The following is a 25,408-nucleotide window of genomic DNA, read 5'->3' as shown; positions in this document are numbered from 1 at the left end:
ATTTCTTTCCCCACATTCTTGACTTTTTATGAAATCTTTCTTACTCTTTACTTTTTCAGATTTTTACGGTTTAACAACTTAAACTGGAGGAAACCTGCAGACCTCATACTGTTGGGACAGTTATAATACAAATATTGTATGATCTTGCAAGCCGGATATAATCGTTCCACAGGCCAGATTTGGCCCCCGGGGCCTTAAGTTTGACACCCCTGGGTCAAAGGAAAGAGCTAGAAACATGAAAAATACACCAAAGCTGAGCCGGAAGAACCCCCTCCATGAGTGTCTCCCTCACATGAGCACCAGTGGTTTGAGGGACAGCAGATCCCCGTCTGTACCTCTTTTATGTGTTGGAGGATCCAGGCGTCGGGGACACCTTGGATGCTGCCGTCTGTGAATGGTGAGCGCGGGGAGGCTGTGGAGCAGTTCCCTGACCATCGATCAGCTGACTGAGATCAGGTTTAGACAGAAGAACCTCAGAGAAACTCTCTTAGCAGACCAGAAGAAGCTGAGACACTCTGAGTCTTTGTAGAGGACCTCTCACAGCAGCTGCTGGGACGGTGTCTGCCGTCTTTAGTGGGTCAGGGTGAGTTTAACGTCTCATCAGAGACTCTGAAACTCTGCAGGTGAAGCCGTGACCTACTGAGACGAGGTGATGCCTCTGTAATGTTTATTCTCAGCTTATCTCTGTTTTTGTTTTCATGACAGGGGAAATGAGCGGGTGTGTTCAGGAAGCGTCTGATTGGAGAAATTTTTTGATTCTGTGTTTTCAGGGAGTGACGGGACCAGACGGAGGTCGAGGAGACAGAGGACACTCGGGAAACCCGGTAACACAACCATAAAAATATTCTTTATGGTTCTCTGTGTGAAGAACATTGAACAGAAGTTAGGGCATGAATGCATTCATCACAGTAAGTCATAATCAGTGCATCATTTTCTTTAGTCTCCATCACTCTCATGTCGCTTGTGGTCAGCGTCTCTCTGCAGCCACAGGGATGTAGACTAATCCTCCACTGACCCTGTGTACACATATGAGGACATCACTTTCTGGCTTTCCTACAGCATAGTCAGAATTAATACTATTACAATTTTAGAGAAAACTATTCAGACTGGAGTTTAAGTAAATCCCTCAAATACTGAGAGACTTTACCGTGACATTTTCAGGAGTTTTCCTTGACATTTTTAGGATTATATGTGGGAATTTTTAAAGAATTTTCATGGAAATTTTGGTATGTACACACACACACATGCACACACCCATATACACACGTGGACAAAATTGTTGGTACCCCTCTGTTAATGAAAGAAAAACCCGCAGTGGTCACAGAAATAACTTGAATCTGACAAAAGTGATAATAAATAAAAATTCTATGAAAATTAACCAATGAAAATCAGACATTGCTTTTGAACTGTGGTTCAACAGAATTATTTTAAAAAACAAACTCATGAAACAGGCCTGGACAAAAATGATGGTACCCTTAACTTAATATCTTGTTGAACAACCTTTTGAGGCGATCACTGCAAACAAACGATTTCTGTAACTTTCAGTGAGACTTCTGCACCTCTCAGCAGGTATTTTGGCCCACTCCTCATGAGCAAACTGCTCCAGTTGTCTCAGGTTTGAAGGGTGCCTTCTCCATATGTCATGTTTCAGCTCCTTCCACAGATGTTGAATAGGATTTAGATCAGGGCTCATAGAAGGCCACTTCAGAGTAGTCCAATGTTTTGCTCTTATCCATTCTTGGGTGTTTTTAGCTGTGTGTTTTGGGTCATTATCCTGTTGCAAGACCCATGACCTGCGACTGAGACCAAGCTTTCTGACACTGGGCTGCACATTTCTCTCTAGAATACCCTGATAGTCTTGAGATTTCATTGTACCCTGTACAGATTCAGGACACCCTGTGCCAGATGCAGCAAAGCAGCCCCAGAACATAACAGAGCCTCCTCCATGTTTCACAGTAGGGACAGTGTTCTTTTCTTGGTATGCTTCATTTTTGCGTCTGTGAACATAGAACTGATGTGCCTTGCCAAAAAGTTCCAGTTTTGTCTCGTCTGTCCATAGGACATTCTCCCAGAAGCTTTGTGGCTTGTCAACATGCAGTTTGGCAAATTCCAGTCTGGCTTTTTTATGATTTGTTTTCAACAGTGGTGTCCTCCTTGGTCGTCTCCCATGAAGTCCACTTTGGCTCAAACAACGACGGATGGTGCAATCTGACACTGATGTACCTTGACCTTGGAGTTCACCTTTAATGTCTTTGGAGGTTGTTCTGGGCTCTTTTGTTACCATTCCTATTATCCGTCTCTTCGATTTGTCATAAATTTTCCTCCTGCGGCCATGTTCAGGGAGGTTGGCTACAGTCCCGTGGATCTTACATTTCTGAATAATATGGTCAACTGTAGTCACAGGAACATCAAGCTGCTTGGAGATGGTCTTATAGCCTTTACCTTTAACATGCTTGTCTATAATTTTCTTTCTAATCTCCTGAGACAACTCTCTCCTTGGCTTCCTCTGGTCCATGTTTAGTGTGGTACACACCATGTCACCAAACAGCACAGTGACTTCTTGGCACCCTTTAAATAGGCCGACTGACTGATTACAAGTTCGTAGACACCTGTGATGCTAATTAGAGGACACACCTTGGTTGAACATGTCCCTATGGTCACATTATTTTACATCTTTTCTAGGGGTACCATCATTTTTGTCCAGGCCTGTTTCATGAGTTTGTTTTTTAAAATAATTCTGTTGAACCACAGTTCAAAAGCAATGTCTGATTTTCATTGGTTAATTTTCATAGAATTTTTATTTATTATCACTTTTGTCAGATTCAAGTTATTTTTGTGACCATTGTGGGTTTTTCCTTCATAAACAGAGGGGTACCAACAATTTTTCCACGTGTGTGTGTGTGTGTGTGTATATATATATATATATATATATATATATATATATATACAGTCGCTAGAAAAAGTATGAAAAAGCCAGGAGTCAGCCAACCTGGAGTCCAATCAATGTGATGAGATTGGACGTGTTGGCTTAAGCTGCCCCGCCCTATAAAAAACACACACCAGTTTTGAGTTTGCTGTTCTCAAGAAGCATTGCCTCGTGTGAACCATGCCTGGCACAAAAGAGCTCTCAGAAGACCTACGATCAAGAATTGTTGACTTGCATGAAGCTGGAAAGGGTTAAAAAAGTATCTCTAAAAGCCTTGATGTTCATGTGTCCACAGTAAGACAGACTGTCTACAAATGGAGAAGGTTCAGCACTGTTGCTACTCTCCTTAGGCGTGGTCGTCCTGTAAAGATCACTGCAAGAGCACAGCGCAGAATGCTCAATGAGGTGAAGAAGAATCCTAGAGTGTCAGCTAAAGACTAACAGAAATCTCTGGCACATGCCAACATTTGTGTTGACAAATCTACAATAAGTAAAACATTAAACAAGAATGGCGTTCATGGGAGGACGCTACGGAGGAAGCCACTGCTGTCCAAAAAAAACATTGCTGCAAGTTTGAAGTTTACAAAAGAGCACCTGGATGTTCCACAGCACTACTGGAAAAATATTCTGTCCATAGATAATACCAAAATTGAGTTGTTTGGAAGGAACACACAACGCTATGTGTGGAGAAAAAAAGGCACAGCACACCAACAGCAAAACCTGAAAGCAAATGAATGAATGAAAAATGAATTGTAAAGAGGAATGATCCAAAATTCCTCCTGACCGCTGTGCAGGTCTGATCTGCAACTACAGGAAACGTTTGGTTGAGGTTATTGCTGCCAAAGGAGGGTCAACCAGTCATTAGTCTAGGGGTTCACATACTTTTTCCACCCTGCACTGTGAATGTTTACATGTTTTGTTCAATAAAAACATGAAAACATATCATTTTTTGTGCAGTATTAGTTTAAGCAGACTGTGTTTGTCTATTGTTGTGAATTAGATGAAGATCCGAGCACATTTGATGACCAATTTATGCAGAAACCCAAGAAATTTAAAAGGGTTCACATACTTTTTCTAGCGACTGTATATGTATGTATGCATGTTTATAAAAGAGTTTCATTAGAATTTTTTAGTATTAGCATGAAAAAGTTAGGATTTTTTTTATATCTGGGGGATGTTTTTTGAATTATAAGTAATTTATTTTAATTTCGGAAAAGTATTTGTGATTTTTGGAAATTTCTTTTGATTTTTTGGTGTAGAAAAATGCATCAGAATTTGTAGGTATGCTCATGGAAATTTATCTTTTAATAATTTCATTTGGGAATCAGGTTATGGGATACCCTTTGGAATTTTCTTTTATTTTTCATGGAACCTTGGGGGATATATTTGTATGTTTTGGGGAATTTGCTTTGTAATTTGGGGGAATTATTCGAGATTTTCCAAGAATTTAAATAGGATTTTTTTAAATAAAAATTCAGGCAGTATGATGAAGTTTCATTACATTTTTGAAAAAAGTTTGGGGTACTTTTTGTGGGAAAAAGTGTTGAAGATTTTGTTTCATATAAATTTTAGGTAGTTTCTTTTAAATTTTATGGAAATTGTGTTAATATTAGATTTCATTTTTGGTCAAAATTAATTCCTGTTCAAAGATGAGGCTGATCTTTTTAACTGATCAGGTCTTACTGGTTCCAAACAGTGGGAGAAAAGCTCAGGTTTCAGGAGGTTAAAGTCTCATTTACCTTTAAAATTGACCTTTGACCTTTTTACTGTTCATTAATTTCCTTTAGGATCCCTAACAGGTTCTTTTTCTATGGTTCAGTTCATGTTCTAATCTTCAGTCTGCCTGAAGTTCCTAATTTCCTTCAAAATAAAAGCTGGAACAAAACCTTAATAATATACATTTATATCAATGTAATTTTATAAAGGTGGGTAAAATGTCTGCTTTTTAAAGTGTTAAAGACATTTTTGATTATGCATCCTGGTCTTTTTCCTCAAATATCTATCTTATATCTTGCAGACGTGATGTTTTCCTACTTTTGTTTTTGTTTTGTGTCTCTAGTGACAGCAAGAGAAAAGTCTTTAAAATCTTTAAATCTCTGTAGTTCAGTGGAATGCTCCTTTATCGCCACGTTAACCAAAGGAGCTCGCTTTATTGAAGCTCGGAGGCGTTGACCTCTGACCTCCGGTTGTTTGACTGACGGGTTGAACTTTCATCCTTAGGGTATCCCAGGTATCCGAGGAGAGCCGGGGCTGAAAGGACAGCGAGGACTGAGAGGAGATCCGGTAAGTTCTCCAAACTCTGCTGTCCTGAACACAGGTCTTTCATCAGGGTTTTGATCCTGTCTCCAGCCTTCTCACACGTTTTCATTCCTGCACAGTTCTTTCAAAACTTAAGGACAGGCTGCCTGAAGAATCTTCCAGATCTGCTCGATCACACGTGTCCTTTAAAGCCTTTAAAACAGCACAGAGCCCCAGAGTCTGATGCTTTAATGCAGTGGTTCTCAACCTTTTTAGCCCCCCAAAATAAAGGTGTCAGAGACCGGGGACCCCTACTGTACCTGAAGGTGGTTGAACAGCCATGAACCTCCTAGAATAGTCATGTGGAGACAAGGCCGTCCATGAGGGGGAAAATGACCCAGCCAAACTGGGGGCCAGCAAAACCATGGTCCAATGTGAAGTTAAGCTGAGGTATTTTATATTTAACCTGAATCATAACCTCTCTTATCAAAGAAACAAATATCTTTTTAATTCATTTGTGTAATAAGTAGCCCTCTTAAAATGTAAATCCTATTGTTTAAAACAGAATTAAGATAGCTAAAATGGGTTAATTATGGCAAAAAAATGCTGGGAAAGTTGGTTAAATTGGATTTTAAGAGTAGCAGAAATGGGTTAGAAGTGCCAAAAGTTAGATAAAAGTGGCTTAAAAATAACCAAAAATGCCAAAAATTAGTATTATTGGTTAACAGGCATATTAAGTGGTAAAAAAGGGATTAAAAAGTGGCTGAAATAGTGTTAAAGTGGCAAAAATAGGTGGAATTTTGGTGAAATGGAATGAAAAATTGATATAAACTGGAAAAAAGTGTTAGCTGAGACAGAAATAGTCAGAAATGGGTTAAACTGGCAAAAACGGGCTCATTAAATTGTGAAATGTGGCTTAAAAAGTGGTTAATAGTGGCAATAATGGGTCAAGAGCCAACAATAGGCAGAGAGTGGCACGATTTGGTTTAGAAGTGGAAAAAACAGACAGAAAAAAAGTGGTGGAAAGGGTTTAAAACTGACAAAAAATGGGTTTTAACTGGCAAAAGTGTGATAAAGTTGGCAAACTTGGTGTAAAGTGGCAGCAGTGTAGATAAAAATAATTCCTCATTTTTCAAAGGCATCTGGTGACCCCCTCTAAAGCGGGGTACACACATAAGGATTTACTAAATCTTAAGAGATTTTTTATCTGTTAGAGACCCCACACATGAAGATAAAAAATCAGGTATTGAACAGTTTTGATCGTACTGTGTGTGGTGTGCTCCGATAATCTGAACACAGCACACCACACACATCATGATTCTGTCCCGCCCCCGATCTAGAATCTCGTCCTCCAAGCCAGAAATCCCACGTGATCACACATGATCTAACAAAAACAAAGAAGAAACATAGCAACAACCGGAAAACACAACATGGAAGAGGACGTACAAGAAGAGGGAATGATGGTGTTCTTGCAACTTTTTTTAACAGAAAAATCCCAAACTAAAAAAACAAACTTTATGATGCATCAGCGGGACAGCCATGCTTGTTTTATGTTTGCCTGCTTCCTTGTTCCTCAGTCAGCTCGCTTCTTGATTGGCTACATTCTGTCCCACGTCACAATTCACGGAGTCATGGCTCGGGAGTCGTCGGCTTTCCCCACACATGAAGATTTTTGGCCGTAAATATTGAACAAGTTTAATATTTACGATTGTCGGCCACAACCGTTTTTGGAGCCGATTATCGGGACAAATTCACTCCTAACACACCTCAGACCACAGGATAATCTTATAAGAGATAAGATAATAGGGCGCTTGCTGTTCTTGGTCGGGAAGGGGGAAATTGGGACAAAAACAGCCCGATTATTTTTATGTGTGTACCCCACTTTAGTGTTTCGCAACCCCCAATGGGGTCCCGACCCCAACGTTTAGAACCACTGCTTTAATGACTGTTATTGACTTTTAATCAATGCTGCATGTAACTGAGTGTATTCACAGTAAGAATGACCGGAAAGCATGGCCCTAAGGGGGGGGTTTCTGATGCCCAGCACACTGGAGGGGCATGGAGGTCAGGAATGTCCTGATCCATAGTGAAGTTACACTGTGATAACAATATTTTGTATTTAACCTTCAAATATAACCACTCTAATTAAAGCAACAGACATGAATTTTATTTTTATGCTGTAGTACAACAAAACCTTTTCAAACATAAACCCCTTTATTTAAACCAGAGTCACCTTTTTATCGATGATGTTAACAATGTGGACGGGTACACTGACTGAAGTCGAAGAAAATGCAAAAACTTTAGGAAAAAATTAGCAGACAATAATTGGCAAAATGGGTTTACAATGGCAAATAGGGATAAAGCATCAAATATGTGTTAAGAGAGAAAAGCGGTAAAATGGTAAACAGCTGTTAAAAAGTGGCAAAAAGTGGGTTTAAAGTAGGGAATAATGCTTTGAGTGGCAGGAAATTAGCTGACAGAAACAAAAATGTGCAAAAAGAATGGTTAGCAGTGGTTAAAGGGTGGGAAAAAACTGTTAAAAGTGGCAGGATAAGTTGAAAGTGGCAAATGAAAGGGATACAGCAGCAAATATGTTCAAAAAAAGGAAAGCAGTGGCAAAATGGGCTCTATGTTGCATAAATTTGGTAGAAAAAGTTGTTAAAAGTTGCAGAAATTGGTTTAAAGTGACTAAAATGGCCTCAAGTGGCAGGAAATTGGCTAAAAAGTGACAAAAATAAGCAAAAATAAGTGGTGAAAAGTGATTAGAAGGGGCAAAAATTGGTTGCTGGAGAGCAACAAGAAGCCACAAATTCTAAACATACCCCCCCCACACACACACACACACGCACACACACACACATTTCTGGTTAGTTTTCACCAAATATTTCCTAATCTTCCTCTACTGCTGTCAAGCTTTTCCCTGAGCAGAAGCTTCTGGAAGGTTAGATATTGATGCTGGAACATGATTTCGATGCTGTTTTGCCAAGTTAAACCCAGTTCCTGTTAAAGCCAGCTCCATTGTGGTCATGCTGCTGGGCTTGGTCTCGTCTCAGAGTAATTTCAGGATTCATGGTGCACAGACATTCATCTTTTTTCTAGACATTTCCAAACTGCAGAAACAGCTCATCCTAATCCTGGAGCTGAGTGAAAACTCAGTGATTTATCCGTCAGAGGAAAGGTGTTAATCCCACCAGCAGTAACAGATTCTGATGACTTTCTGGTAATGGTTTTACTGTGAGGCAAAGGTAGGAGACTGCCAGGGGCCTCTGGCTCCAAGGAGCCTAAAAATATCTGCATTAGTATAAGGCAGTGGTTCTCAACCTTTTCAGCCCGCGACCCCCAGAATAAAGGTGCCAGACACCAGGGACCCCCACTGGACCAAAACGGGAAAGGTGGTGAAATTTGATTTTAAAAGTAGCAGAAATTGCCAAAAAAAATAGATAAAAGTATCAAAAAAACAAAAATGGGTAAAAGTGGCAAAAATTGGCATATTAAGTGGTAAAAGGGGATTCATTAGTGGCTGAAACGGTGTTAAAGTGGTAAAAATAGGTGGGATTTTGGTAAAATGGGATAAAAAAGGATATAAACTGGAAAAAATGGGCATATCAAATTGTGAAATGTGGATTAAAAAGTGGTAGAAGGGGTTAATAGTGGCAATAATGTGTCGACAGAGCCAACAATAGGCAGAGAGTGGCAAGATTTGGTTCAGAAGTAGCAAGAACAGGCAGAAAAAGGGTTTTAAATGTGCAAAAATGAGTTTTAAGTTGCAAAAAACGTGTTAAAATTGATCAAATTAGTGGGAAATTAGTCTCCTCTGTCTCTGCTGTCTCATCACACTCTCATCCTTTCAGTCTCCTCTGTCTCTGCTGTCTCATCACACTCTCATCCTTTCAGTCTCCTCTGTCTCTGCTGTCTCATCACACTCTCATCCTTTCAGTCTCCTCTGTCTCTGCTGTCTCATCACACTCTCAGACATGGTTAGTGACGTTTTCACTGTCAATAAATCTGTTATCAGCTCTGTTTGCTCTTTTAAAGACGTTCATCCAAACACAGCTGCAGCACAGCTGGACACTCCCCTCACAGAAAACCAAACACTCTGAGAGTTTATCCTAAAGATTTCTTCATGTTTGTCTGACAGGGTGAACCAGGACCTAATAACAACGTACCAGGACCTAAAGGAGACCCCGGGAACCCAGGTGTGCCGGTAAGAACCGTGGCACAGACGTGAATATTCTATCATCTTATTAGACAGCAGGTACTGACCTTCAGAAGACTTCAGTTTGGATCTGTAAGACCAGCTTCTGTTGGGTTTTTGTAATTGTTGATTGATTTAAAAATAAGAAAAACATGCCCCATTTAGAAGATCCACTTTAAGTCCCAGTTTAATCCACGGTTTCAGGATTAAACCAACGTCTAAATCTTCTCCTTCACCCCTAAAGAAGAGGTTTCACTGATGTTTCAATCTGCAGGGACAACCTGGACCAGAGGGACGGCCCGGTGAGAGCGGAGTCGTTGGAAACCCTGTAAGATTTTTAACCTTCATTTTCTCACTGATATCAGCTCCTTTCTCTGGGAGGTCTGATCCAGATCCTGATCCACTAAGAATGGATTGTAGCTCCAAGAACAGCTCATCACTGTCCTCCTTCAGCTGCCTGACGTGTGGGATGTAAACTACAAACATGGCAACCCTCGGGGAGGTTACTAGAGGTCAAAGTGAATGGAATATTAACATCAGTGATATCAGATCAGCTCAACCTGATGACTGGAGGTCTCAACTCCATTTCTCCAGTATTTTTGTGTGTGCTGTATTATTAGAGACCGTGGTAGCTGCTAGAACTTAGATGACTTTCTTCAAAGTCGGAAGTTTAGATACACTAATATTACTCTGCCTTTAAACAGTTTGGGAATGAGCAGACAGTGAGTTATCTAGTCTGATTCCTGCCTGGCTCTTTAGATATCTGAATGTCTCACCAAGGTTTTGTTGTCCTGTTTTTTCTGTGCAGGGTCCCAATGGGAGGAGAGGGCCTCTTGGTGTGAAGGTAGGACCGTCAGAGCACACTCAGAGCCGGTTTAAAACCAACTCAACAACATTTCTAAACTGTGGATGTGTTTGTGTGTCCTGCAGGGTCCACCTGGACCAAAAGGAGACCCAGGCAGCCAGGGTAACCCTGGAGCTCCAGGTCCACAGGTTAGAGAAGAGAACCATGACACTATTGAGCTCTTAGAAGGATAATCCAGCATTCATAAGGCTTATAGTCGTTCCTCCATGTTTGCTCTGCAGGGTCCAAGAGGAGTCGGAGGACAGCCTGGACCCATAGGAATCCCCGGCCTCCCTGGACCTCAGGTCAGTTCAGCATCTCTACATTCACTACCAAAGCAGTGCTGAAGTTCAGCTGGAGCTGATCACATGTGTGCCATAGCCAGGCAGCTGCCTCTGTGGTGAAAATGAAGCTAGTGCTGATCCTGGAGCATCCAGAGCCTGGTTTAAATCACACTTAGGTCAGAAGAGTTCATGGACTCACACTGTACAGGGAGGTTTTCTGTATTACTCCTGTAGTTTGATTTGAAGAAGAAAGGTTCTGCATAATTAGGGGCGTTGCTAACGACAAGCCAGTGTGTTTTTGCTGTTTGTCGGGAGGATTCAGACCCGCCTCAGCTCTGCCTCTTTGTCTGTTAAACTAAAGTTAGCTTAAAGTCCACTTCAGACCTAAGATTCTCTCTGCAACAAAATTGTTTCAGAAGGACTCTGGTGACGGTGTCAGGTTAGAGAGCGGTTGGTCTGATGAGGCTTGCGATTTAACGGCTGGATATCAGACGTTGCAAGCAGGTAAATGCCAACAAGCACGATCAGGTTGGAATGATTGACACAACCCTGGTGGTGCTCTGGATGTCCTTGCATATTATCAGGAGATGGGAAAATAATCCACACCTCTGGGGCGGAGTCAGGGGTGGATGTTGCGAGAAAGCATGGCCTAGGGCAGGGGTTCCCAAATTTTTCCGCCTATGACCCCGAAAAAACTGTGTCAGAGATCAGGGACCCCCATCTCCCCTTGAACAAATGTCACTTAACCCTCACTCCCTTGCCATTTTTTAGCTCCATCTGTCCTTGTTTGTCCAGGAAACGGACATGCAGAAAGGTGTTAATAAAATAATAATTTTTCAAATTTTTTTTTTACTTTCACTGACTCAAATCTCTTCAACAACTTCAACCCTGACCACTAAAAATAAAAAAAATAAAAGTTACACCCTTTTTATGCCAGTTATTGTCCACTCTGCCTATGACTTGGATTCAGTGAGATGGCGTCCATGCTAAACAGATGAGTATATCGGCGCCAAAAACACGCCAGTTTTACCGTCCTTTTCTCCAGCCTCCTCCTCTACCAAATCATATGCGAGCGAATGCATTTGTTCATGTTAGGTTTATTTTATGTACAGGCATAAAAAATCAGAGGAAATATGTAGGATATGAATCACTAACACGTGCATTTCCACCTCTAACCAAAATGTGACCATGATTACGCTCATTACGCTCATATATAAATTTACTGCATATTTGAGATGTGATATATTCTCTCCTATTGATTGAAAGGACCTGTGCATCCTTATGCGTGTCCATCCACTTGCTATGAAGTGAGAGCAAAGTTGAAATGTCCAAAATTCCCCCTTTCTTAGTCCCAGACTGCAGAACTCAGAAGTAGCATTTTTGACTGTTAACACTCTACTTACAGCATGTCCGGCTGTAAACATAGACGCAGATTCACACCTGAGCACACACGTAGGAGCACACAAACTTTTCCTGACACATGTAGCCCACTCTCAGACATCCATATCTAGTGGCATGAATCGGTTCATTTAATTCTGATGATGTTTAGTGGGTGAAATAGCGCTTCAAACACTCTGAGTCCATGGAAGGTAAATCATGTGTCCGTTGCCAAAGGGGTTAAAATGGTGCGCTGGCGTGATTTGCTGTCTCACTGTGGAATGGTGAAATTTAGATCCCTGGTGATCGAGTGACTGCAAAGAAAAGGTTGCTGTATGTTGTTTTGGTGCCATAGACACACAGTCAAAAAACGTGTTTTGAATGGAAGTCTGTTGTCCGATTTCAGACAAGCAAGGATGGAAGGAGCTATTTGGCGGCAATCGAGTTCTATGGGCAACAGATTTTTTGTTTGTTTTCTTTATATGAAGAAAAATAATAACTTTGGCCAAATTTGATGCCTCAATCTATAAAAATGTGACTATCAACTCAAAAAAATGATGATAAAAATGATGAATGTCCTCAAAATGGACATAGTAGGATCCGAGGGTTAATAACTACATTTTGATTTTAATTCAAAGTAATTTAAACAATAATTTTTGAAATAGAAGATAAAATGTATGATTTAAAGTCATATGAAATGTCTCTTTGTGTTATGGAAAGCATCCCACGGCCCCCCTTCCCTATCTCGTGACCCCCCTGGGGGCCCCAGCCCCCAGTTCGGGAACCACTGACCCAGTGTACCATACAAGCAGGCAGTAGGGTTGCAACGAGCCCCTGGTTGTACTGTGGATGTCCCAACGGCCAAAGGCAGTCTCCGGATGTATTACTAGTAGAGTTGGACAATCAATGGAAATTTAGATTCAATCGTGATACGGCCTACTGCGATTTTCAAATCGCAGAATCGCTCTTTTACTGACCAGAGATGCTGATTCACACATGATCAGTAGAAACTGTGGACCTCTGTGTGCTGAAGTATGGCCGGTAATTTGCCCTGGAATTTTTACCCTGAAAATTCACACAGAAGCGTCCTGCATGATCACCACAAATAACCAGAGCTCCCTGGGTAATACTAACCCCAGTCAAATCTGGCTTAAGAAGGCCTTTCCAGAGAGCAAATGCTAACGGTGACACCACCTTCGCGAGATCCTGCTGTGAGTAAATTTGATTATTGCAGGTTTCCACCCGTCTTGTTGCGATTCTTCGGTCTGAACTGGACTTAGGAGGGTTTTCAGTCTGAACTGACATTCACAGAGCAGTAAATATTAACAGATGTAGACGGATCTGGACTGTGGGCGTCCGATGCCGTGCCATATCTGAGGAAGTTAATCAAACGTGCTGTGTGGTTCTATTTTAGTCGGCTACAGATCTACATAAGAAATCGAGCCCAGACGCTGCATCTGAAGAGTAAATATTGATGCATATTTCTCATTTCTGTGCTCTGAAATCTGTTCTGTCTGTAGGAAGGAGCACATGTATGTTTGATATTGTGTCTAAAAAGTGAATAGTGTTGGTGGAAATTCCTGATCTTCTAAAATAAGTTTGAAATTCTGAAATAAAGATAGGAACATAAATGACCAAGAGCATCTACCAGTACATTTAAAATGCAGTCTTAACCATACATCCATCAGTCTATATCACTCATATCACTTAACCCACGAATGCATTGAAAGGCCCTGACTGGGACTCCATCCAGAATCCTGGTTTGGATCCAGGCAGGGCAGGCTGTACTCTTTGGTTTAATTATAAGACCTAACGTTATTCAACATGAGTACAGCTCTAGTGACATTTAGCATCGTTACACTGGCGAGGGGGCTGTACGGCGGCGCAGAGGTTAGCCTCACAGCAAGGAGGTTCCTGGTTCACTTCCCGATCAGGGCCTTTCTGTGCAGACTTTGCATGTTCTCCCTGTGCATGTGTGGGTTCTCTTCGGGTACTCCGGCTTCTTCCCACCACCAAAGACATGCTCATTAGGTTAATTGGTCTCTAAATTGCCCGTAGGTGTGAGTGTGAGCGTGCCTGGTTGTCTGTCTCTATATGTGATTGACTGGCGACCAGACAACGATGTACCCCGCCTCTCGCCCAATAACGGCTGGGATGGGCTCCAGCTCCCCCGTGACCCCCAACAGGATAAGCGGTATAGAAAATGGATGGATGGATGGATTGACAGTGGCGAGGAAGACCTTCCCTTTAAGGGGCAGGAACCTCAAGGAGAACAAGACTCATGGTTAGGACAATTACTGATAGTTACCGTAGTCGAGCTCATAGATTCACTCAGAGACAACCAGCTATGCTCACACTCACACTCACGGGCAATTTAGACTCTCTAAGTACCCCAATGAGGATGCCAAAGTACCCAGAGAGAATCCAGAGCATGCAAACTCTGCACAGAAAGGCTTTTTTGCACACAATTCAAACCAGGCGTGAGGTGACGATGCCAACTGTGCAGCCCCCATATCAGGATGTTTTCATCATCATAATCTCGCTCTGATTAGGCAGATATTTCTGCGTGGTTTTAAAGGCTGTCTGACTGTAATTATACAGGAAATCCTGTGTTTAAGAGTTGCACGGGAGAGTTTTCACATTAAAAAGAAACAAGAAACACCAACAGTTTATCTATGGTAAATTAGATTGTTATACCAGTCAGAACATTCATATTCAGCAGTTGTTCTATTTCTGTGCAGCTACGGTGCATCATTCCCCTTCATGCAGAACAAAGATGTATGAGAGACCCCCTTTAATGTGAGCACGCTCAGCTCCATGGTCCCTACTGTACCATGAATAGCTCACAGTGTAGTATAACCCTCATGGTGTCTCTGTAAGAAAATCGTCTAAATCAGTGTTCCTCAACCAAAGAGCCAAATTGTTGAAAAATACCTTTGCAAGAGCCACAATCTAAGTGGTGAAAGTGGCAAAAACAGCTTGAAGTAGCAATAACAATAAGTGAAAGGTGGCAAAAATGGTCAGAAAGCAGCAAAAATGGGTGAAAAGTGACAAAAACCAAGTTAGAGGTGACATAAAAATGTAAGAAGAGTGACTAAAATGGGCAAAAATCAGTCAAGAGTGGCAAAACTGGGCAAAAAGGGGAAAACAAGTGCTATTTGATGATAAAAGGATGCTTAAATGGGTGAAAAATTGTGAGAAAGAGCAGAAAGTGGGATAAAAGTGGCAAAAAGAAGTTGTAAAAATGGGCAAAAAAAGAGGAAACAAGTGGTATATAATGGCAAAACGTAGCTTAAATGGGTGAACATGGGGAGGAAAAGGGCAAAAATGGAATTAAAGTGGCAAAAAATGAGAAAAGTTGCAAAAAGAAGTTGCAAAAATGGGCAAAAAAAGTAGGAAAAGTTATGCTACTTAATTGCAAAAGGTAGCTTAAATGGGCAAAAAATGGTGAAAAATTGCAAAAAAGGGATAAAAGTTGCCAAAAGAAGTTGCAAAAATGGGCAAAAAAGAAGGAGAACTGGCATTTAATGGTAAAGGGTAGCTTAAATGGCAAAAATGGGATAAAAGTGGCAAAAAGAAGTGGCTATTTTTGGAAAAAGAAACAGGAAAAAAAGGGTATTTAATTGCCAAAGGTACCTCAAATAGATGAAAAGTGGCCCAAAAAAAATGTGAAAAGGGCAAAAAGCTTTCATTTTTTAAAGTTTTCTGGGGAAAAAATGTTTAAGAAATGAAAACATAAAAGAGCCACGAATAATCCAAAAGAGCCACATGTTGAGTGTCACTGTCCTAACTCAAAGCAGATTCTGAAGGCTCTGCTGAACAGGAAGCGTTGGTTCATTCAGCGGTGTCATGTTAGACGTCTTAATCACTAGGACATAAATCCTGAACTCTGCAGGATTTAGTCTGGGACTCATCTGGTTTCTCTTCCTGTCAGAAGAGTCGTAAAGTACCCTGACGATGTGATGATGTAGCTGTGTACTGAAAAGCTACGAATACTCTAAGATCCGTCAAACAGAGAGCAACAAAACTGAATCTGGAGGATGTTTAAGACGGTTTGTTGTTGAGGTTGTGATTGGAGCTCTAGGTCACATAGAAGTCATTAAAGAGTCAGCCCCGCCCTCACATGATCATTATTTATCATCCCAGCATGGAGGTCGTTAAGCAGAATAACTCTCTGGAATCAGGCTTTCTAAACACTAACTGGGGGAGATAATAAAATAATCAGAGGAAATAAAAATGTGTTGCCAGGCAGACTTCAGGAAAAAAAAAAAAACGACCACATCCAGACTCACGGCAACACCAAACACTGCCGCTGTTTTTAGTCACGTAGTGCTTTCTGCTGGTCTGTTTTCAAGGAAAGATGAGAGGTAACATTCAAATTCCAAAAAAGTTGGGACACTGGGTAAACTGAGACATTTTACCATTTCATGAAAATATTAGTTCATTTTGAATCTGATGGCAGCAACACATCTCCAAAAAGTCGGGACAGGACCTTGTTTTGAGGAGACCACTTACTGGAGTTTTGGGAGAGGAATGTTGTCCCATTCTTGTCTGAGGTAGCATTCTGGCTGCTCAACAGTCCTGGGTCTTCTGTTTTCTACTGGTGAAAGATCTGGACTGCAGGCAGACCAGTTCAGGACCCGGACTCTTGTCCTGTGAAGCCATGCTGTTGTGATGGATGTGGTATGTGGTTTGGCATGGTCTTGATGAAACAGTCATGGCCTTCCCTGACAGAGACGTTGTCTGGATGGGAGCATATGTTGCTCTAAAAGCTCTCTCTACTTTCCAGCATTGATTGTTTCTTTCCAGATGTTAGAGCTGCCCATGCCATAGGCACTAATGCAACCCCATACCATCAGAGATGCAGGCTTTAGACCTGAGCCAGGAGAACAAGCTGGATGCTCCCTCTCCTCTTTAGTCCACAGGACACGGCGTCTGTGCTTTCCTCTGACCACAGAACAGTTTTCCATGTTTCCTCAGTCCATGTTAAATGAGCTTTGGTTCAGAGAAGACGGACCACGGTGTTTCTGGATCCTGTTCACATATGGCTTCTTCTCTCCCTGATCCAGCTTTAACTGTCATTGGTGGATGGCACGGCCAACTGTGTTGACAGACAATGAAACGATTTTTTGCCCCTTTTTGCCACTTCTTGCCTATTTCAGCTGCCTTTTTCAATTAAAGCCACTTTTTGCTCAATTTAGTCATTTTTCACTCAGTTTTTGCAACGTTTTTGCCACTTTTAATTCAATTTTTTCCCCTTTTTGTTGCCTTTTTTGCCACTTTCCTGCCCATTTAAGCTGCTTTTTGCAATTTCATGCCACTAATTTCCCATTTTGCTACTCTTTGATGCTGTTTGCCCATTTTTCCCACTTTTTTTTCTCCTTTTTGCCCATTTTAGTCACTTTTCACTCATTTTTCTCCATGTTTTTTCGCCACTTTTGGACCATTTTTGCCACCTGTGACTCGTTTTTTGGTCACTTTTCTCCCCTTTTCTCCTTTTTTTTTGCATTTTTTGCCGCTTTTTGCCACTTCTTGCCCATTTAAGCTGCCTTCGCAATTATATGCCACTTTTTCCCCATTCTCCCACCTTTTTGCCCTTTTTTCCCACCCATTTTTGTCACTTTTCTGCTAGTGTTTGCCACTTTTTGACCATTTTTTGCCACCTTTTACTTATTTTAATTGCCACTTCTGGAAGTGTTCCTGAGCCCATGCAGTGATTTCAGTCCAGAATCATGCCTATTTTTAATGCAGTGGCCCCTGAGGGCCCCTGAGGGCCCCTTCAGCCTGGTCCCTTGTTCACAAAGATTTCTCCAGATTCTCTGAATCTGTTGATGATATTATGGACTGTAGATGAAGGGAGATTCAAAGTCTTCAGGAACATTTTTCTGAAATTGGTCCCCATGTTTTTTGCGGGATGTAAATCTTGAAGATTTTAATCCTGATCAAAGTCTGGTGAAGTTCAGCCATGGGTCGTTTTGTCTCTCTTCTGTGTTTCTGTGTCAGAGCTGATCAGACATGATGTTTGTCAGTTGGCTTTTGATCAGCTGTTGGTCTGGTGGTGATTATCCTGCTGCAGGTCGGTTCAGCCCCCTCTGACCCGCCTGAACACACATCCTCACTCCAGACAGAAGTTAAAATAATCCAACATTTGGTCACCACATTGATCTGGATTCAAGTTCAGGTCAGTTATCCAAACATGAGTTTGACACGTTTGTCTAAGTACAAAAATTAGCTCAGATTCATCCTCATCAAGTGAAATGTGGTAAACAGAACCAAAGCTGTGGTTCACTGTGTGGTCATTACATCTATGCAGGGTAATAAGGGCAGATCTGCTCTATTTGATCAACATCTCAGTCAGGATTTAGACCAAACGACTCTAATTACATCTACCAGTCATGTGTTCAGTTAGCAGTAATGTCACTGCAGAAATCATTATTCATTTCACCAAAGATTTTGATTTGGTTGACCATTATTTACTTTAAGTCAAACGTTATGCAGTAGGGTTGGATTATAACAGAGTACTATGGTTCAGGTCTTTCTTCACAACCAGACACAGTGGGTTCTAAAATCTGGAAATGAATCAGAGTTATCGTTGAACAGTGAGATCTGCCTCAGAGCTCAACATTAGGACCACTTCTCTTCTCCATTTATGCCGATAATTCGCTGTTAATCTTTCATTATTGTCATGTTCATCTTTATGCAGATGACACTGTCCTTCCAAACCTGATATATCTCTACGGCAGTGATACTAAACGTGGTTCTACAGCCACATGTGGCTCTTTTGTGACGATTTGTGGCTCTTTTATGTCTTAATTTGAAATATTCTTTTAAACTTTGACCTCAGAAATTTTTCAATGCTAGTTACATAACCAGTTTGTTTCCCACACTTATACAGCAGGTTTTAATGGTCGAACTCAATCGTCAAGCTTTATTTTTTTTCCTTTTTTACATTTTTTTGCCACTGTTAATTCATTTCTGCTGCTTTTAGCCCATTTTACAAGTTTTTTTAGCCACTTCATGACCATTTTTGCCACTTTTAATTCAATTTTTCCCCAGTTTCATCAGTTTTAGTCACCTATATCCTACTTCATTGTAATTTTTCGCCCATTTCAGCTGCCTTTTGCCATTAAATGCAACTTTTACCCCATTTTCCCACCTTATTACAGCCTTTTTGCCCACTTTAGTCACTTTTCACTTCTTTTGCCACTTTTTGACCACCTGTAACTCAATTTTTGGTGACTTTGCACCCATTTTTGCCACATTTCACCCACTTTACTCCATTACATACCTATTTTGCACCTTTTCCCCCATTTTTTGCCACTTTAAATCAATTTCTGTTGCTCTTAGCCCATTTTTACAACTGCTTTTAGCCACTTTTTGACCATTTTTGCCACGTTTATCCCATTTTTGGCCTTTTTCGTCAGTTCTAGTCACTTATATCCTACTTTTTTGTAATTTTTCGTCCATGGAAACCGTCCACGTTCAGTACTGTGCTCACTGAAACCTCAGTCCCTGTTGCCACCATAGAGCTCTTTTTTCAGTCACTCGAAGATTTTCTTAACCTGCCCTCTCAGATATCTGGTTGCAGCCATTGATAGCTTCCTGTTTCTGCCTCGTTCAGGGAGTGGAACCACTGTTCCTGGATCCCTGAACTTGTCTCTAGAACATTCATGGCCTTTGCTGTCTTTGTATATCCTGTTCCTTGTTTGTGAAGACCAGGGATCTCTTCTCTGAACTTTTGGACCATTCTTTTCACTTTGCTGTATTTCAAACGTGCAGTCAAACTCAGGAAACCCCTCACGGTTCAGGTATTTCATGTTCCAGCTCAAAAAAACCTGCTGACACTAATGAAGCCCTGGGTTAGTCCATGGTTTCTATACATCTACTCCTGCTGCTGTGCTTACCCAGGAGCATCTTCTGAGCGAAGCCTCCTCATAAAACTGTATGTCTGTTTTATAATAAGTGGTTAAATCTATGACAAGGATGTCCCTGACTGAGTTATTGGCATGTGTTAAGTCCTGCTAGCTGTTTCCAGGTCGAGTAGAGAATCCTGGAACCTGGATGCTCCTGTAGCACGAACCAAAATGGCCACTTTTAACAGCTTTTCTCCCTCATTGTGTGAAATTTATCTATGAAACCAAAATGCTGATTAACCTGACGTCCTAAAAGTGAAATAAGAAGTGATCAGCAGAGATGAGCCGCATGTCTCCACTCTTCAGTCTTTGTTTTCGTTTTGATCGAGAGCCCCCTGGTGGCCGAATTCACATCCTGAGCATTTCAGTTTCCTGAACTCATCTGCAGCTTTTAGACTGAGGAGTAGAGACGAAGCTTTGACGAGGCGTTCAAGGACACTCGGTCAACATTATTCAGCTCTGTTCTGACTGTTGTTTTCTCTGCAGGGTGCTTCAGGAAGACCTGGAGGACCTGGACCTGGAGGGCGCCGTGGACCTAACGGACAGAAGGTATGTGACATCACTTCCTGTCAGCACAGTATTATGAGAGGAGATTAGGACAGGAAACAATCGTTGATGGCTCAGGTCAGCTTTAGCCTCACTTAAACTTCCAAAATAAGAGTCAGAAAGTTCCTTTCTTAAGTCAGTTTGAGTAGGTCATCATTTTAAACCTCTAACAGACGTTAGCTCTGAACTTAGACATCCATAGACCGGTACAAAGAAAATATTTTCTGACAAAACTCTGCAATAAATCATCTCTGAACTTTCAGTTTATCCTTAAATTATTGGTAATTTTTATCAAATATTATACGTTATTTAACAGGCTTTAAAAGGGAAATATGTCATTGCATTTCAGCTTTTTTACATCCCTTTAAATTCAGTGAATCAGTGCTTTTAGAAAATAAAATTTCCTGGTTCTTTGTCTTTTAATATTTTAGATTTTTTTAACACATTAGAATCAGAATCTTCTTTATTGGTCAAGTATGCTACAACAACAATTTGGCCCTGTCTAGCTTTGCTCTCAGTGTGCAGGAATGAAACTTTAATACCAAAAAACAAATTAAACTGAAGAAAAGTCTTAAAAATAAGATTTAAACATGTAAAAGCTCTTGTAGGTATTATTTCTAGTATAAACTATTTTCATGGCTGCAAGACATGCAAAGAGTGCAGAGAGGCTGACTGGACATGATCAGAGAATAGGCACATGCAAAGAGGTTTGCAGAGTTAAATGAGTTAATGGTTAATAAATAAAATAAGTAGTAAGTAAAGTTAGTACATTAAATAATAAAAAATAAGCAAAAAAAGAGGAATTTCACCACAGAGAGCCTTCTTACAGTTATTGGGAACTGTAAATAAATTAAATGTAAGTATGGTGAGTAGATGAACAATAGGTGAGGGACATCAAGAATATTAAATCTGGGACTTTGTTTTAATTGTGGAATCGACCCGTTCTGAACCACCGTACTGTCCTTCTTACAGCGTTTGAGTTGCAGTGAATTTATTAGTTTTATTAGTTGTATTTTTTGCTCATATGCAGGTTGGATAGAGCAGAAAATTAGGGAGACAGAGAGAGTTGGGAATGCAGTCACCAAACATTCGATGACTTCTTTCTAAGGCCGCTGGCGTCTCTTTTTTCTGGTGTTTCTGAGATAAATCATGCATGCTGTTTCTGTTGCAGGGTCAGCCTGGAGATCCAGGTGATAAAGGAATTCCAGGACCTCCGGGGCCCATAGGGATGCCGGTATGAGCTTAGACGTCCCTGCTGTGTTTGTATGTGCATCACCGTTAGAGAGCAACAGTGATTTAATGTTTGTCACCGTTTCAGGGTCAGGATGGTACAGACGGTTATGGAACTGGAGGAGCCAAAGGAGCAAAGGTACAGGACACGTTAATGATTTAGGACTCTCATAACTTTACTGAACACAGAACAATCTTTACATGACTAGAATATTAACCATTAAAGCTTCATTTTTCCTCTCCTTACAGGGAGACGCTGGTTTTCCTGGATACCCTGGTCTCCCTGTGAGTATGGCACTGAAACAAATCAGAAAAATCCATTCTCATTTCCATATCAACCAAAGAAACTCACTGTGGGCTGAGTAAACATGGACAATGATCCAGTTATGATGTTGGCTCTAAATTCTCTTTAGAAACCAAACTGAGCTGGGGTTTGGAAAGCTGTTCAAAGGTTGGAGATTATTTCTGTGGTAACTCCAATCTAAACAATAGTCTAGATAATTCCACTGGTACGGTTTCTCTTCCTGACAAAAGCACAGCGAATAACTGTGTCTTCATTTATAACATATGCTACCTTTAATCTGCAGCTACAGGACAGGTATGAATGTACATCTGTGGTTCTCAAGCTTTTCAGCCCACGACCCCCAAAATAAAGGTGCCAGAGACCAGGGATCCCCACTGTACCTGAGGATGGGGCCAGCAAAATCATGGTTCATTGTAAAGTTAAACTGGTATTTTATATTTAACCTGAATAATAACTACTCTTATCAAAGAAACACATTTTATTTAATTTGTGTAGTAAGTAGCCCTCTTAAAAATGCAAATCCTTTTGTTATAAACAGAATTAAAATACATAAAACTAGCTAAAATGGGTTAATAACTGCAAAAACTGGTGGGAAAGGTGGTGCAATTGGATTTTTTTAAAGTAGCAGGAATGGGTTAGAAATTGCCAAAAAATAGATAAAAGTATCAAAAAAAGGTAAAAATGGGTTAAAATGGCAAAAATTGACATATTAAGTGGTAAAAGGGGATTCAATAGTGAATGATATGGTGTTAAAGTGGCAAAAATAGGGGGAAATTTGGTGAAATGGGATGAAAATTGATATAAAGTGGCAAAAATGGGCATATGAAATTGTGAAATGTGGTAGAAGGGGTTAATAGTGGCAATAATGTGTCAACAGTGGGCAGAGTGTGGCAAGATGAGGTTTAGAAGTAGCAAGAACAGGCAGAAAAAGGGTTCAAAATGTGCAAAAATGGGTTTTAAGTTGCAAAAATGTGATAAAATTGATCAAATTAGTGGGAAAAAGTGATGAAAACGGGTTAAAATTTGGCACAACTGGTGTAAGTGGCAACAGTGTCATTTAAAAATGTTCTTATTTTTTTTTAAGCCATCTGCGACCCCATCCCAGTGTCTCGCGACTCAAATGGGGTCCTGACACCATCGTTGAGAACCACTGTTGTACATGATGCATCATCTCATCATCTTTGCAGGGTTATCTGACAGGTTTTAGGAAAGCAGCTCACTGCAGTTTCAGCTCTCTGCCCTTCACTGGCCTTGAGACTCAGTGGAAGTGTCAGTGAGTGCAGAAGGATGGACAGGAGCTCTGGTAGGGTCCGTTCTAACTCACGGCTCATTAAACCAGGATCCGGTCAGCCTGCAGGAGCTGGAAGCAGCAGTGGCCTTCGTCCTGGTGCAGTCGTTGGAGTAGGAGGGAGATGAACCCAGCTGTGTCACTCATGGCCATGCAGGCAGATCTGGCCGGGTTTGTTTTCACAGTCTGAGAGGAAAATAGTCTGGGGTTTTTGTTTTGCCAAAAAAAATTTCATCAGCAAACGCTCTGTGGTAAAGCCAAGATAAATTCAGCCATGCTTTTGGTTTTACACAGATTGAAAGCAGGTGAAGACAAACCTTTGTGGAGTTCTGTGGAAGGTTAAGATTAACTGATGAATGTTTGAGCACTGAGAGACGAGATTTAACAGCAGTCTGCTAAATAAACACTCTTCAGATGGAGCCACTTCGCTAAACTATAAATGACTATTACACTGTAACTGTTTCCTTAACCTACCAGCCACTAGGGCCGGTAAATAAAAGTGACATAACAGAGGGATTTTGTGATGTATACGACATTAATTGAGTTTTCTTTCCAAATGTTCATTTTTTCAATCATGTAAAAAAAAATATTATACTAAAAATAAATTTAAAAATCTAATTTTATCAATAATATTAAAATGATAACATTTATGTACATTTTTTAGAAATTAAATCAAAAATTGAGAATGTTTCAAATTGTTTTGATAAAGTTAAAAACTAAAAATAATTATATCAAAAATAATAAGAAATACCGTTTCACTGGATAAAGATAAAATATTATTAAAATAAAAATGAAAATAGAAGAAATTGACCAAAAGTCTGAAATGGTTTTAATGAATTAAAAAAACATGTACCAGTAGTGACAGTTTAGAGGAGAAATTTTTCTGTTTACGTGCTTTCATGACAGATTTGTCTTTTCTTTAAGTTTATAATTTATTGGTGTTTTAAATCGGCTTGAGGGCCGCATTGAGTGAGCTGGAGGGCCGCATGTCGGCCCCGGGCCGCCAGTTGCCCTCTAATGATCTGCAACAGAATGATAATGAAATGCAGTCCTTTCCTGATGATTGATGCCATTAATGAAGGCTAATTATTCACAAAGTCTGCATTTACTGCACTCAGTGATAGAAATGATAACACCAAATTCCTCTGGCTCGCTGGAACTTTTTATGATTGTACTAAAACAACAAACTTTGCAGCCACATTTTTTTGTTTGTTTATCTTTAAGGAAAAATTCACATTTCAGTCCCACTGAGAGCTTCCAGTGAAATTTAGATAACAGGGAAGACTCAGAGCCAAAGACGTGACTACATGAAGCATGTCGGGGCCCAGACAGCTGAGAGTTTGTTTCCTGATGAAAATGTTTGTGTTCAGGGCGAAGACGGCCTGAAAGGATCTAAAGGATATCCAGGACCTAAAGGGAACCAAGGAAGACCCGTGAGTACACACTTCTGCAGGATTTTAGCAGAATTTTAAAGTGCATATAAAAAGCATTCAACCTATTGGATGTTTTACTCTTTTATTGATTTTATGAATAAATTATGGTCAATATAATTTGGCATTTATGACAAAAAATACAGAAAAGAACTCTCTTTAATGTCAAAGTGAAAACTCAGATTCAATCTGGACTAGAGTTCACCAAAAGGCATGTGGGAGACTCCGTGGTCAAGAGGAAGAAGGTTCTTTGGTCTGATGAGACCAGAATGGCTTTGGTGAAATGGGATGAAAAATAGTTAAAAACAAAACAAACAAAAAAAGTTAAAAATCTGGCAAAAAAGGTTCACTGAGAAAGAAAAAATAGGCAGATATTGTCAGAAATTAGTTAAACTAGCAAAAATAGGCATATTAAATGGTGAAATAGGGTTAAAATGGGTGTAAAAAGTGGTAAAAAGGGGTTAATAATGGCAACAGTAAGCTTAAGTGGCAAGAATTGGTTCGGAAGTAGCAAAAAGAGGCAGAAAAAATGGTGGAAAGAATTTAAAACTGACAAAAATAGTTCTTGAATAGGAAAAATTTGTCAATATTGGTTGAAAAAATGATGAAAAGGGGTTAAAATTTGACAAAATTGGTGTAAAGTGGCAACAAAAATATTTAAATATATGTAATTTTAAAAATACTCTTAGTTTTTTAGTGCATCTGGAGACCCCCTCTCAGTGTCTTGCAACCCCGAAGGGGGTCCCGACCCCAAGGTTGAGAACCACTGATGTAGAGAACGGCCAGAATGAAGCAGATCCTGCTCCTGGTCCTGCTCCTTTATTGTGATATTA

General features: G+C 40.4%; 1 protein-coding gene across 5 annotated transcripts in view; it reads left to right on the top strand.

The window, feature by feature from the left end:
- The window catches only part of LOC121513696 (collagen alpha-6(VI) chain-like), a 124,562-nt gene that overhangs the window by 74,702 nt on the left and 24,452 nt on the right, over positions 1–25,408 (top strand). For all 5 annotated transcript variants that reach the window (XM_041793617.1, XM_041793616.1, XM_041793614.1 and 2 more), the window contains 12 exons: positions 771–824; positions 5,147–5,209; positions 9,303–9,368; positions 9,634–9,687; positions 10,168–10,203; positions 10,290–10,352; positions 10,446–10,508; positions 20,264–20,326; positions 21,495–21,557; positions 21,642–21,692; positions 21,803–21,838; positions 24,516–24,578. In XM_041793617.1, coding sequence (XP_041649551.1) covers positions 771–824; positions 5,147–5,209; positions 9,303–9,368; positions 9,634–9,687; positions 10,168–10,203; positions 10,290–10,352; positions 10,446–10,508; positions 20,264–20,326; positions 21,495–21,557; positions 21,642–21,692; positions 21,803–21,838; positions 24,516–24,578 — 675 coding nt within the window. The remainder of the gene's footprint in view (positions 1–770; positions 825–5,146; positions 5,210–9,302; positions 9,369–9,633; positions 9,688–10,167; positions 10,204–10,289; positions 10,353–10,445; positions 10,509–20,263; positions 20,327–21,494; positions 21,558–21,641; positions 21,693–21,802; positions 21,839–24,515; positions 24,579–25,408) is intronic.

This window comes from Cheilinus undulatus, linkage group 8 (assembly GCF_018320785.1).
Source record: "Cheilinus undulatus linkage group 8, ASM1832078v1, whole genome shotgun sequence".
Classification (NCBI taxonomy): Eukaryota; Metazoa; Chordata; class Actinopteri; order Labriformes; family Labridae; genus Cheilinus; species Cheilinus undulatus.
This window is presented reverse-complemented; position numbering and strand designations above follow the sequence as displayed.